The sequence below is a fragment of the Danio aesculapii genome, chromosome 4 (assembly GCF_903798145.1).
Source record: "Danio aesculapii chromosome 4, fDanAes4.1, whole genome shotgun sequence".
NCBI classification, from domain to species: domain Eukaryota; kingdom Metazoa; phylum Chordata; class Actinopteri; order Cypriniformes; family Danionidae; genus Danio; species Danio aesculapii.
Genome location: NC_079438.1, coordinates 53,864,871 through 53,876,865, shown reverse-complemented (window position 1 = coordinate 53,876,865; position 11,995 = coordinate 53,864,871). Strand labels below are relative to the sequence as shown.

The following is an 11,995-nucleotide window of genomic DNA, read 5'->3' as shown; positions in this document are numbered from 1 at the left end:
AGTAAATGTAAATATACCTTGAATTTAAAAAAACTAATTCAGTATTTGAATCTGTAAATATTCAAGACTGGATAAAATCGATATTTTTTTCTTTCATATCTTAAATTATAAGGCTTGCTTTCTTTAGGCCTCATGACAAAGAAAATGATTTAGGACACATTTTAGCTAAATTTATTGAAAAATGATTCTTGGATACTTAAAACCTTTAGCTCACACCTTGTTAAATCAATCATATGTTGCCGAAAATTATAAATATAAAAAACGATTAATCACTTACTGTAGTTTAAAAGCATTCCCCTATTTGACCAAGGCTCACACACTTTAATAGGGGCGTAGCGGACATTTTAGAAGTGTGTGGGGGGGGGGGGGGGGGGGGGGGGGGGGGGAGCGGCTGTATGAGATCATACGTTCATATAATTATTAATTAGCTGTTTCTAAATGATCTGTCTCTAAAAGGGAGGGGGACGTATCTCCCACTCCCCCATCCCCCTACAGCCTATTACAAACTTACCTTTTCTGACTCACCTGTCAATGAAATCTCGTCTACACGATTTTTCCAGACTCTTGCAGCTTGTCAATCCCATTAGGACCCACTGCAACAAATATTACGTGTAAATTAAAATCATATATGATATAATTTAGCAATTCCTTACAGTTTCTGGTGCTTTTTACCTCATTAAGTTACCTCAGAGCTCGGTCGTTATTCGTAAACTAATTTGACGAAAAGTATTGTTTACATAATGGAAATGTGCCTTGTGACTTGACAAAAAGGTGAAATTTGCACAATATTTGTCGTCATTTGATTCATAAAACACATTTATTTCAGTTTACTCTAGCTTCAGGGACCGCCTGGAATTTCAAAACGGGCACGAGCGCGTAACTTCCACAAGGAGGCGGAGGTACGTAACCAGGAAGTGAATGTCAAAGAAAGCATGGCGGCGCGCTGTGTTTTGCAGTCTGCAAGGACAGCGGTGAGGTCCGCTCAAAACACTCTCAATAAAAGCACGGCTTTATTTCAGAGAATACCGGAGTTTTCACAGCATCCGTTTTTGGGGATTACGCCGTGTCGCGGTCTTAGACATGGTGAGTTTAGCGTTACTGGTGTTTAATTTCGGAAGTCTGCACTAACGTTAACGTTATGTCGTCTTCATGTCTCCGCTGGTAATAAGATACAATATTATGTATTTTATTATTAGATACTTAATGCATTTAATTCTATTAAGTTGTAATTTCACTAAACATATCAGAAGACATGTTGTAACGTCAAGTGGATATCTATCTATCTATCTATCTATCTATCTATCTATCTATCTATCTATATATATATATATATATATATATATATATATATATATATATATATATATCTATATATATATATATATATATATATATATATATATATATATATATATATATATACACACAGTATTCTACATAATATTGTATATATTATATGTTTTATATATACTGTATATATTATACAGTAACCTTACATTTATATATATACACACAAACATACATACATACAGTGTAAGTCAGAATTATTAGCACCCCTTTTTTTTACATTTTTAAACTATTTCCCAAATTATGTTTAACAAATCAAGGAAATTTTCACAGTATGTCTGATAATCTTTTTTCTTCTGGAGAAAGTCTTATTTGTTTTATTTCGGCTAGAATGAAAAATTATTATTTACTGTCATCATGACAAAGATAAAATAAACCAGTTAATAGAAATGAGTTATTAAAACTATTATGTTTAGAAATCCATTAAACAGAAATTTGGGAAAAAATAAACAGGGGGCTAATATTTCTGACAACTGGTATGTATGTATGTGTGTGTGTGTGTGTGTGTGTGTGTGTGTGTGTGTGTGTGTGTGTGTGTGTGTGTGTGTGTGTGTGTGTGTGTGTGTGTGTAAAAAACAGATCATTGTTATATACCAAGAACGCAATATAGATTTCTAAAGATTAGTTGTATTTGTATTTCTGAAACTGGGGTTTGTCATTAATTCTTGTGAATATTTACAGTGGCAGAGAAGAAGGAAGGCAAAACAACCATTGTAAGTAGCACATTCCTGTTTCACACAGACATTTTAGAACCATGTGTGATCACATAATAAATTAATCAATATTCTAATTGCAAGTACAGTTCTGGAGCCACCAGAATAAAACATTGTCACACTAGTATTGTATCACCCTTGGAATTGCACTTGCAATTATTAGTTCCACCTCAGCTTTTTACGCTACGTATTAATGCTTATTTTGACAATTTTATCAGATTGAGGGTATCATAGAGACTAAAACTGAACAACCACAGCCCCCTAATCCCACGGCCTCCTGTCCCATCTACAGATGGAACCTACAGAACAAGTACAACTACACTGTAAGTGTTCACACTTCTGACAATTTTTAGTTTTAACAATGTTTCGTATCTCAAATAAACTTCTCTCTCTCACTCTAAATGTGATGCAGGATGTGCTGTTACTCAGTCAGTTCATTCGCTCAGATGGAGGGTTACTCCCTCGGCACATTACAGGCCTCTGCGCTCAGGAACATAACAAGATAGCAATTTGTGTACAGATGGCCCATCGTGCAGGTAAGCTTTCTACATTATCATTTCTACAGCATCCTGTAGTGAATCTTATTTCGTTTATGAATGTGCACAGCCAGTTTGGTCTTTTTTTCTTTCTTTTTTTGTATAATTCTAATGAATGCTGCTTATTCACATAATGACTTAAAGGTTCAAAATTTAGTTAATCTTATAAATTTTAATGGGACACTGGCTCCGACTGAAGTTATGTCTACACAACAACATTTTGAATAAAATGTAAATTTTGGCTGTTCATTGATTTAGTTTTTATTTCTGTTCATTTATCAATTCCACAATGTCGTCTGTTTTCATTCATAAATGTTAATGATTTCTTTTACTGCATTTAAATGCACCCTAAGAATAACAAACCAAGCCCTTATGACCGAAGCCAATTCCAAAATTTTAAACCATCAAAGTACATATAATATTAAAACTAGATATTAATCATAAGTGTTATGCATCCATTTACACACTGACATATGCAGTTTTGCAGAATTGCCATACAATTAAAACAGTAGCACAACCTTTGTGTAGCGATCGCCATCTTTTTATTTTTGAGCAAGAGGAAAGCTTAAATATTAAAGTTACTCAATTCTTTCTTATCAATCTTCAGGTCTCCTACCAGATCACAGGCCCCGCTTACCTGAAGGCCATGTTCCCAAACCTAAACCACATCCCCCTCTCAACCGGTAAGAACACCTCTACGTGTTAAATCGTGCTATTTAATCCCAGAAAGCAAATATTACCATCATGCGTTTGATGACCCGAATTTTCACATGCTTTAAATCTCTCTGACGGACTGTTGCAGGTACCTGACGCGGTACTCTGTGAGTTCTGTGAAGCCTATCTACTGGACAGGGCTGAAGTGGTGTAAGAATAGAATGGTTGTTGGACACCCTGCCCTGAAAAACAATGTCAGATACCACCCCAAACCCTGGTACATAAAGCACTGATGGACAGAGCTGTTTACTCAGTCAAAACAGTGGTTCATTAATGTTACAGAGGATCCATGGCAGAGGATTTCCACCCTTTCATATTGTTCCATCACAAAAAAGATTGTTCAAAGATAACCCAGTGTGAAAGATCAAGAGAATAAACGAAGAGATCACCGTGAGGCCCTCTAGACGTATGTGTTCACCATCTTATTTGGGATGCATTTCCACTGTGTGATAATATTGAAAAGGCAGATGTGCAAATAAAATGTTTGTTTACCTCAATAGCAGCTGCTTCTGAATGTAAACGTGTTAGTGCCAGGAGACAGCAGGGTACATCAGGTTTTGAAACACCAACACAACTTCAACTTTTCAGACATTGTGGCATGTTTATGTTTTCCTAAAATAAAATAACATTAAAGTCAATTACAATGAAAGCAGGTCAGGTCGCATTAACATTTGGGAAGGTTGATGCTTTTGGTTTCTTCTAAATATGGCGCCAACACTGTATGGAGATTGTGTTGCTGAAGTCCTTTTGGCTGCTATAACATGAAGGGCAGATCAAGATTCATGAGTCCATCTCCCATGTATATGTACCCATGTTGAGGAGTCTGGGGAACATGGAAGAAGGTGAGACCCAGCCATAACAAACTTCGTAATACACACACAGTGCCGCCCCGATCAAGCTGCAGGCTCCATGATCCTGTAGGAAGAACACACGATACGCTAAAATGACTAGAAAAGAAGACTAGAATTATCCTCCTGGCCAAGATCAAAGCGAGAGCAAAAAGCACTTTAAATAAACTGAACCTGAAATTTCAACCATTAAACCTTTGACAAACTCCAGACTGTGATAGTGTGACAGACGCAGAGTAAAATCTGGAGAGTCGTGTGACAGAGTTGGCTCAGGTTTTGATAACTATTATCACAGTGGTGTATAAAGAAGAGGCATTTTTCTATCTGGGTGGCCCCTGCATCCAGCTGCCGACACTGGCTTTCACTCAGTACCGCAATGCGCCATGCCAGCGAATTGTAGCACTGAACATTAACTACTGAAAGCATTTAACCTAAAACACTAGAAAGTCTACAAAAATGTAAATTGTGGCGCTTTGATTTATTATGAGTTCAAATATTTAACAAGCAGCAGTTCTATGAAGAAGTGCTCATCACAATGCATGACCACCACATTTAACTGAAGTATATTAATTCAATTTTCTCATCCGAGAGATGCGATATTGGATTAGTCTGACCGATCAGACAAGGTTCTTCTATCAACAGGTTTCCTTCTATTCATCATTGGCTCAAAAGACATGCGGTTATACAATATTTTACGCCTTTCCACGTTTTTTGGAAATCTCCCTACATTTCCCCTTGTCCAGGCCACACTCAAGGAAACCTGAGTGAAGCAGAAGGGGGGGTAACGGCAAATACCACCACCCTTTCCAAGTACCCCGCTATTTGAAGCGTCCAGATGAACCTGTTCACCTCTGGCACTTCTTGAGAAGGGATTGGGTTTTTTCCACCTGATTGGTCAAGCGGGAAAAAGAGGAAACTGTTACGCAGGGTGGGTAAATGCCCTCTGTCTGAGACCTGCTCTACTTTCTCGCTTTCTAGAGACCAGACAAATCAACTTAGTCTAGCTGGGTATTGCCTGAGGTAAGAGGCCATCCCTTAGAGAGGGAAATAAAGGACAGATCACCTCCTTTAATGAAACAGCTGAGATGTTTCTAACACACTTTAAGTCTGGGCATGTCTCCAGTTGGGTGACTCTGCTGAGAAACAACAAAGCGGCATTTGCCTTTTAAATCAGAGTCAGATAACAATATTCCCAGTGAGAGAATGCTCCTTTATCCTATGATTTGATGTAGGTTCTAATGGGTGATCACACACTTCTACATCAACTTACTTGAGGTTGCTTTTAGCGGGAGGTCATTATTAATTGTGCAGTGATTGCCTAAATGGCCAAAGTCAAGTTTTTTTAGGCTTAACGTGATGCTCCAGTGATTTGGCAGGTATGTTAAACAAACCAGATTCCATCTGGTTAAGATTCAGGATCAGCAGAACCAGATATTCCTCGAGGAACTCGATGTAAAACAATCAGTGGTAGACTGTGGCCTGTAGGCAAGCCATGGGCAAAACTTGATGAAGCTCGCTGGACAAATACCTTTCAGCAAGATTATGTCTGACTTGAATTTGCAGAGAACAACAACAGATGAATAGTTTTCTGACTGTTTTGTTAGTTCACTCCCAAATGACAAACATGGCAGGAAGACACACCAAGATATACGAGGGGGAGATTTATCTTTGATTTAGAAAATGGCAATCCCTCAAACGCTTCTTCCCAGAAAGAAAAGAGAACAATGGGTTCATAGTTTGCAGAACAACACCCCAGATGTCTCTTTGGCTTTCGCTCGGCCTTAGGCAGCTGCCAAATCATATCTGTCATTAACCCAGGGAAATCCAGCAACAGGGATCATGGGATGACTTGCAGAAGGATTTTTACACCCTCCTCATGTTTCCCATCACTATTAAGACTTCCTAAATGCAATTTGCATGTCAGCATCTTTTTTGGGAAGTACGGTGGCGTTAACAGGTGTTGTTCACCTTTGAATTATATTGTAAAATCTGAAGCAAAAGAGGCTTCAGTGCAGACGTTTCATTACAAGGCTCTAGAGCCGGAGACTCCCACAGAAACAATATTGTGCCTGGAAATAAAACCGCATCAAGAATAAATCATCAGATGAAAAGGTAATGAAAGATCGTTTCTTTTAATTACCTTTGAGAATGTCTTCGCTCAAAGGATCTAGGAAGTCAAGAGCAGGATTAAGTTCAGACATTTCCAAGATGGATTTGTTCTTCAGGTTAACCGGCTCACGGAAGTGCAGGTAGTTGCGCAGTTTTGCAGCCTCAGTGGGATGAAGGCCTGTAATCATTTGTGTAAAATACAATTGATGCCAACGGACCATTAAGATAAACAGAAGCAAAAACAAATGAACTGATGTATAGCGTCAATATTATGCATTTTAAGTGATTCATACACTTTTCCTCCTAGTGTTAACATGCATTTAATTAATTTTTATTCCATTGAGACCATTACTATTTACTTCTTCATCATTTTAACACAGTTATTTAAGATCTTACTTTGTCTAAACTACTAGAGAACCTTATATTTGTGTTTCCCAATGGTGATTTGTACACAAAATTCATTATTGTTTTCTGCTATTTATTATGATTGTGGATGTCCTGATTCCAATATAGGATGTGCAATTTTCAGATTTCAATTAAATGTAATTGTTATATATTTTGATCAATATACACCACTGAAACTAATGTCATAGTGATCATATAGTGGAGTTGTTTTGAAGGTATTTGCAAATATCACAAAGCTGGTTAAGAGAATCAATATCAGATTGTATCATAAGGATTTTACCATCCGCTTTTGATCAGATTAACAAAATTGCATCTTAATAGCACGAATAACCCTCCTGTTGACTTATGGGTAGGCCCACACGGAATTCCGCAGATTTCCACAGATTTTAAGCCCATCATTGATTCTGTTTATTTACTTGTGTAAATGTGTATAAATGTATATATTATTCAGTTTTTAAACTAATTTCAGTAATATTATTGACTAATATAAAAATATTTATTTACAATACAGTGTATATTTTCTTTCTTTTAGTAGATGTATTATATGAGAGACCAAATTGTTTACCAAATAAAGTGGGTCTAATTGGATTTAGATAGATATAAAAAGTAAATATTAAATAAAAGTTAAAAAGGTATTATTTTTAATTCATATATCAAGTTTTAGTTACGATACTCCCAAAATAATTTAGCATAAATTCGCAGATTTTTAACTAAATTCTGCGCAAAAATAGCAAAAAATGTCAGCAGATTCTATATGGCCCTACTTATGGGTCAAAAATGTCCTGTGCACCATTTTAACAGCAAAAAAATAAATAAAACTATGTTTTTTCATCTTAAAATTTTCTAAAATTATCCCAAAATCCAAAAAAATAACCATTTTCTATCTTCATATTTTCATGAAAGCTGTATAGATTTAGGGTACAACGTTTGTCCTTTAGGTTAAAGTTGATCCTCTAGCAATAAAACCTTTTTAGACCACAAAAACTACCAGCACATACATGCGCATGCACACACACACACACACAAACACACACAATAAGAAACTGCTGCTTTAACTTTCATGAATTCTGTCTTTCTGAAAACTTAGTACACTGCATTAGAAAATATACCCGTTACTTCAGTCGAAAATGAAGGACACTAACTAATTAGGCATTGATGAAATACTGCACACGGATGAGGGAAAACCTAGACATTTACAGAGTTTGTGACAAAGATGAGGTTGTTTCTTTGTCCAAAATAGTTTTGAGGATAAAACTTTTAGAGGTTTAGTGAAGGCAGGTCAGGACGAACGATGTATACACAACTCAAAACAACAAAAGAGTTAAACAAAGTCGCTTTGGGTAAAAGCATTTCCTAAATGCTCGAATGTAAATGTTCTATAAACTAAAGACTGAAATAGGAGCTGACATTTTACCAGAAAATGGAACATACAACGAGTCCAAACTTTAGTTTTAGACTCACACAGCTGTGTCTGATTTCCGGTTGAAAACATATACAAACACTTCTGAGTTCAGCTCTAAGTATACCTCCAAAGCTTCGGTTTGTCTGCACTTTGCCATTGGGACTCTTGATGAATGCACCACGTGGCACAACAGACACATCTTTATCGATGTTGGACACGATTGCAGCCAGTCTACTCGCTTCAATCACTTTCACCTGCAGAAAGAGAGGCAAAAAAAGATGCATAAACATCCAACAAGCCGTCTGCCATCAACACAGTTTAAACCACGAATAAACAGAAAACCAAGTAAATAATAACAGTTGTTTTACATCCAAATATTCCCACATCCACATAAACACAACATTCATCATTCACTGTTTGTGTTTTATTAGCTGAAGCTTCCACTTTTCCACAAAACGTTTACTCTCTGATTGCTAAAAAATTAAAAGTTTGGGAAAAGCTGCATTTATCAGAGACACAAACACTCCATGAAGTGCAGAAATAGCAAATAAACCAAGCCAGATGGGCTTTTGTTCGTTTTTTTCAATCTATTTTCCCATTTCCAGAGTGCCGCATGCTCATTATGGGCCCATCTGTGTGGTGTAAGGCTCTCACCGTGACCTCATCATGTGTAGCCTCGTCCCCCTCGCCCTCTGTGCGGGTCTCTGTGTGCTCGTACTCATGGGACGGGTCGCCTGTGAATCGTCCCGCTGCTGCTAACGCCACATCTGCAATCATCGGCTCGGTGGCTGGGGGGAGCAGGTGCCAATCTATGCAGTTTAAACTGGAATCAGAATAAAATTAATGTTGGAAACATACATTTATAGGCATTAAATATACTTTAATGGCCAGTATTTGCAACTTGGTAACATCTGAAAATAACGCTCCATTAGTTAATGTATTTACTAACATGAACATACTATTAGTAATACATTTATTACTGTATTTATGCATGTTTGTTAACATTAATGTTACTTAAGTTAAATAGAGTTAGTTCATATCAACTCGTAGTGCATTAATGTTAAACAAGCACAACTTTAAATATTAATAATGCATTTCACAAGTTCACACTTACAAACATTTAATAATAAGGAGTATTTGGCGTGCTGTCCAGGGAGAGGGCTCTGAGCTCGGGGAAGACACCCCAACTCGTGTTATTCCCCTTATCAGGGAATAGAGAGGGGTTGGGATTCGAGCGAAGTATCTAGCCTGGCCCCAGAACGCTCCCCCTGGGATTGTAATGCTTAAGAGGTGAGGTGTCGGGGTGGTGGAGGGATGCTAAAGTCGTGAGATGCTGCAGGTAAGACAGCTTTGGTGTATATATAGGGGTCTGGTCACGAACTGATTGGATAATAGAATAATTGTCAATGATGTATTTAATGCTGAAACTTCTGCGCGTGCTCCTCCTGAAATTTGTTTACAAAACATCACTTGTTAACGTCAAACTATGATTAATAAATTCTTTATAAGATTATTCATGCTTATTTAATGTTAGTAAATACATTTACTAATGGACCATTATTCTAATGCAGGGATCACCAAACTTGTTCCTGGAAGGCCGGTGTTCTGCAGATTTTAGCTCCAACCCTGATCAAACACACTTTAACAAGCTAAACACGGTCATACTAGGTATACTTGAAACACCCAGGCAGGTGTGTTTAGGTAATTGGAACTAAACCCTGCAGTGACACCAGCCCTCCATGGAGATTGGTGACCCCTGTTGTAAAATGTTACCTGCAACTTTTATTGAATGGTCAATATATAAAGATTAGAAATTATGAATTAGAATTAGCTCATTTCAGAAAGAACATAATTTATTATTCACTAGAAAGACTAAACAGATATGGCCATTGACTGTGGCTGCTTACACAACACTGGCATAATGCATGTTATGAAAATATGTAGACCTATTATTTTACATAAAATACTTTAATTACACATGTAATATTATTAATATTACATCGGCAACTGAAATTACAGATAAAACTGGGGCTGCACGATATTGGAAAAATCTGATATGGCAATATTTTATTTTTCTGTGATAAATATTGTGATACGAATACAGTTTCACAAGATGGTTTGAATAATTCTATTTGATGGTTTTATGGGGAGTCGAACAGTATTTGGGTACAGAAATTAAATACTCAAAATGCTTTTCTTACTTTGTTTTGTCTTGTTTCTAGCCTGAATAAAATGTTGTAAAAATGTTTGTTTATTTTTTACTGTCAGAAGAAATAAGTTAAAAATAAGAGTTTTTTTTTTTTTGCCAGTTTTAAGGAAATTATCTGCCAGTGGTGTAAGTGAAAGAATCTTCACTTTGAAATGTAGATATTTGGACTAAAAACAAGGATTTTTTTTTGCAAAAATCATATAAATTCCATATAAATACAGTGATTAAATACAGTTCTGTAGCTCCTGGTCAACTATAATTCAGACTGTGACTAACGTTATTGTGGATGCGCACATTGTGATATCGATGCTGAAACGATATATTGTGCAGCCCTATATAAAACCAATAAGTAGATATATTGTTGGTTAAACAGATATTGGTATTGTATTTTAACTGTTTGCCATAAAATATTCAAACACAGCATTTGGTCAAATAAATGTAAGTTATAGGTTTATTTTTTATGAGCAAAAATAAAATAAAATTAAATAAATAAATAAATAAATATATATATATATATATATATATATATATATATATATATATATATATATATATATATATATATATATATATATATATATATATATAATGCATTATGGATCATTTAAAAAAAGTGACAAAAACACAACAAAAATTGTTAAACCTTTAAAAATAACTTGGAAAAAGTAAAACTTATTCTTAACTATTAATAAAAACTTAAATATGAGCTAACATACACTAAATATACATACTCATAAGCACAAGCAACATTTCTTACCTATACAGGGACTTTCTGTTCTTCAGTTCATCATCTTCAACTCCTTGTGCAATAAAATAGTCACATTTTATCCCCAAAATCTTTCCCCAAAACAAAACCCGGCTGAACTTGTAATTTCTCTTGACTATAAGCAGAGAGGATTGAAGAGCGGCCCTCTGTTCACTGCTCAGAGTCAAACCATTAGCAGCAGCTAAATCCAGAGAGTAATGCAGAGAATCAGAGTCCATCTCGATCTATTCACTGATCAATCTACATTCACAAGAAATTTGTGATTAATACTTGAATGATCTGAATTAAGTTCACTTGAAGCTAGCAAGCTAATTAGCCTCTCTCTCCGGTGACTCTGTGGTTGCTATGTAAACAAAAGCCCTGGCAGCCTGTTGCTATAGTGACTCAGATACAATACAGTTGCAAACCACTGAAAATTTATACTAGTCATACTAGATCAGTGGAGAAAAGCTGTTTATTTACAGTGTATGGAACAAACTGAATATTTAGAGGAGGAATGAAAGTTTATTCAATGATTAAAATGCTTCCAAAATTTAGTTTGAATGCATTTCAATAAATAAATAATAAAAACAATAGCAATCTCTCTATCTGTCCGTCTATCTATCTATCTATCTATCTATCTATCTATCTATCTATCTATCTATCTATCTATCTATCTATCTATCTATCTATCTATCTATCTATCTATCTATCCATGTATTGTTCTAACCATCTATCTATCCTTCCATCTATCCATCTATCATTCTATCCGTCTATCCATCTGTCTGTCTGTCCATCCATTCATCAATTGTACTATCCATACATCCAGCTATCTATCTATCCACCTATCTATCTATCCACCTATCTATCCATCCACCTATCTATCCATCCACCTATCCATCCATCCATCCATCCATCCATCCATCCATCCATCCATCTATACCTATCTATCTATCTACCCACCTAT

At 35.9% G+C, this 11,995-nt stretch overlaps 2 protein-coding genes across 2 annotated transcripts; one reads left to right on the top strand and one right to left on the bottom strand.

The window, feature by feature from the left end:
• The first annotated feature begins 902 nt into the window (after positions 1–902).
• On the top strand, positions 903–3,807 carry mrps18a (mitochondrial ribosomal protein S18A). Its single transcript, XM_056456085.1, has 6 exons — positions 903–1,083; positions 2,029–2,060; positions 2,279–2,383; positions 2,473–2,596; positions 3,204–3,279; positions 3,399–3,807. The coding sequence occupies exons 1-6, from the start codon at positions 933–935 to the stop codon at positions 3,541–3,543; spliced, it is 633 nt and encodes a 210-aa protein (XP_056312060.1). The 5' UTR covers positions 903–932; the 3' UTR covers positions 3,544–3,807.
• Positions 3,808–3,871: 64 nt separating this feature from the next.
• Positions 3,872–11,504, bottom strand: rsph9 (radial spoke head component 9). Its single transcript, XM_056456084.1, has 5 exons — positions 11,041–11,504; positions 8,729–8,897; positions 8,199–8,328; positions 6,299–6,445; positions 3,872–4,225 (listed from the first exon to the last, which is right to left on the bottom strand). The coding sequence occupies exons 1-5, from the start codon at positions 11,265–11,267 to the stop codon at positions 4,065–4,067; spliced, it is 834 nt and encodes a 277-aa protein (XP_056312059.1). The 5' UTR covers positions 11,268–11,504; the 3' UTR covers positions 3,872–4,064.
• Positions 11,505–11,995: the final 491 nt, after the last annotated feature.

Excerpts from the sequence above, each read along its gene's own strand:
- mrps18a (XM_056456085.1), top strand. The coding sequence starts at position 933 with ATGGCGGCGCGCTGTGTTTTGCAGTCTGCAAGGACAGCGGTGAGGTCC. Across the intron at positions 2,061-2,278 it reads AGGAAGGCAAAACAACCATT|ATTGAGGGTATCATAGAGAC; the intron begins GTAAGTAGCACA and ends CAATTTTATCAG. Across the intron at positions 3,280-3,398 it reads CCACATCCCCCTCTCAACCG|GTACCTGACGCGGTACTCTG; the intron begins GTAAGAACACCT and ends GGACTGTTGCAG.
- rsph9 (XM_056456084.1), bottom strand. The coding sequence starts at position 11,267 with ATGGACTCTGATTCTCTGCATTACTCTCTGGATTTAGCTGCTGCTAAT. Across the intron at positions 8,329-8,728 it reads CTACACATGATGAGGTCACG|GTGAAAGTGATTGAAGCGAG; the intron begins GTGAGAGCCTTA and ends CTCTTTCTGCAG. Across the intron at positions 6,446-8,198 it reads GACAAACCGAAGCTTTGGAG|GCCTTCATCCCACTGAGGCT; the intron begins GTATACTTAGAG and ends AAATGATTACAG.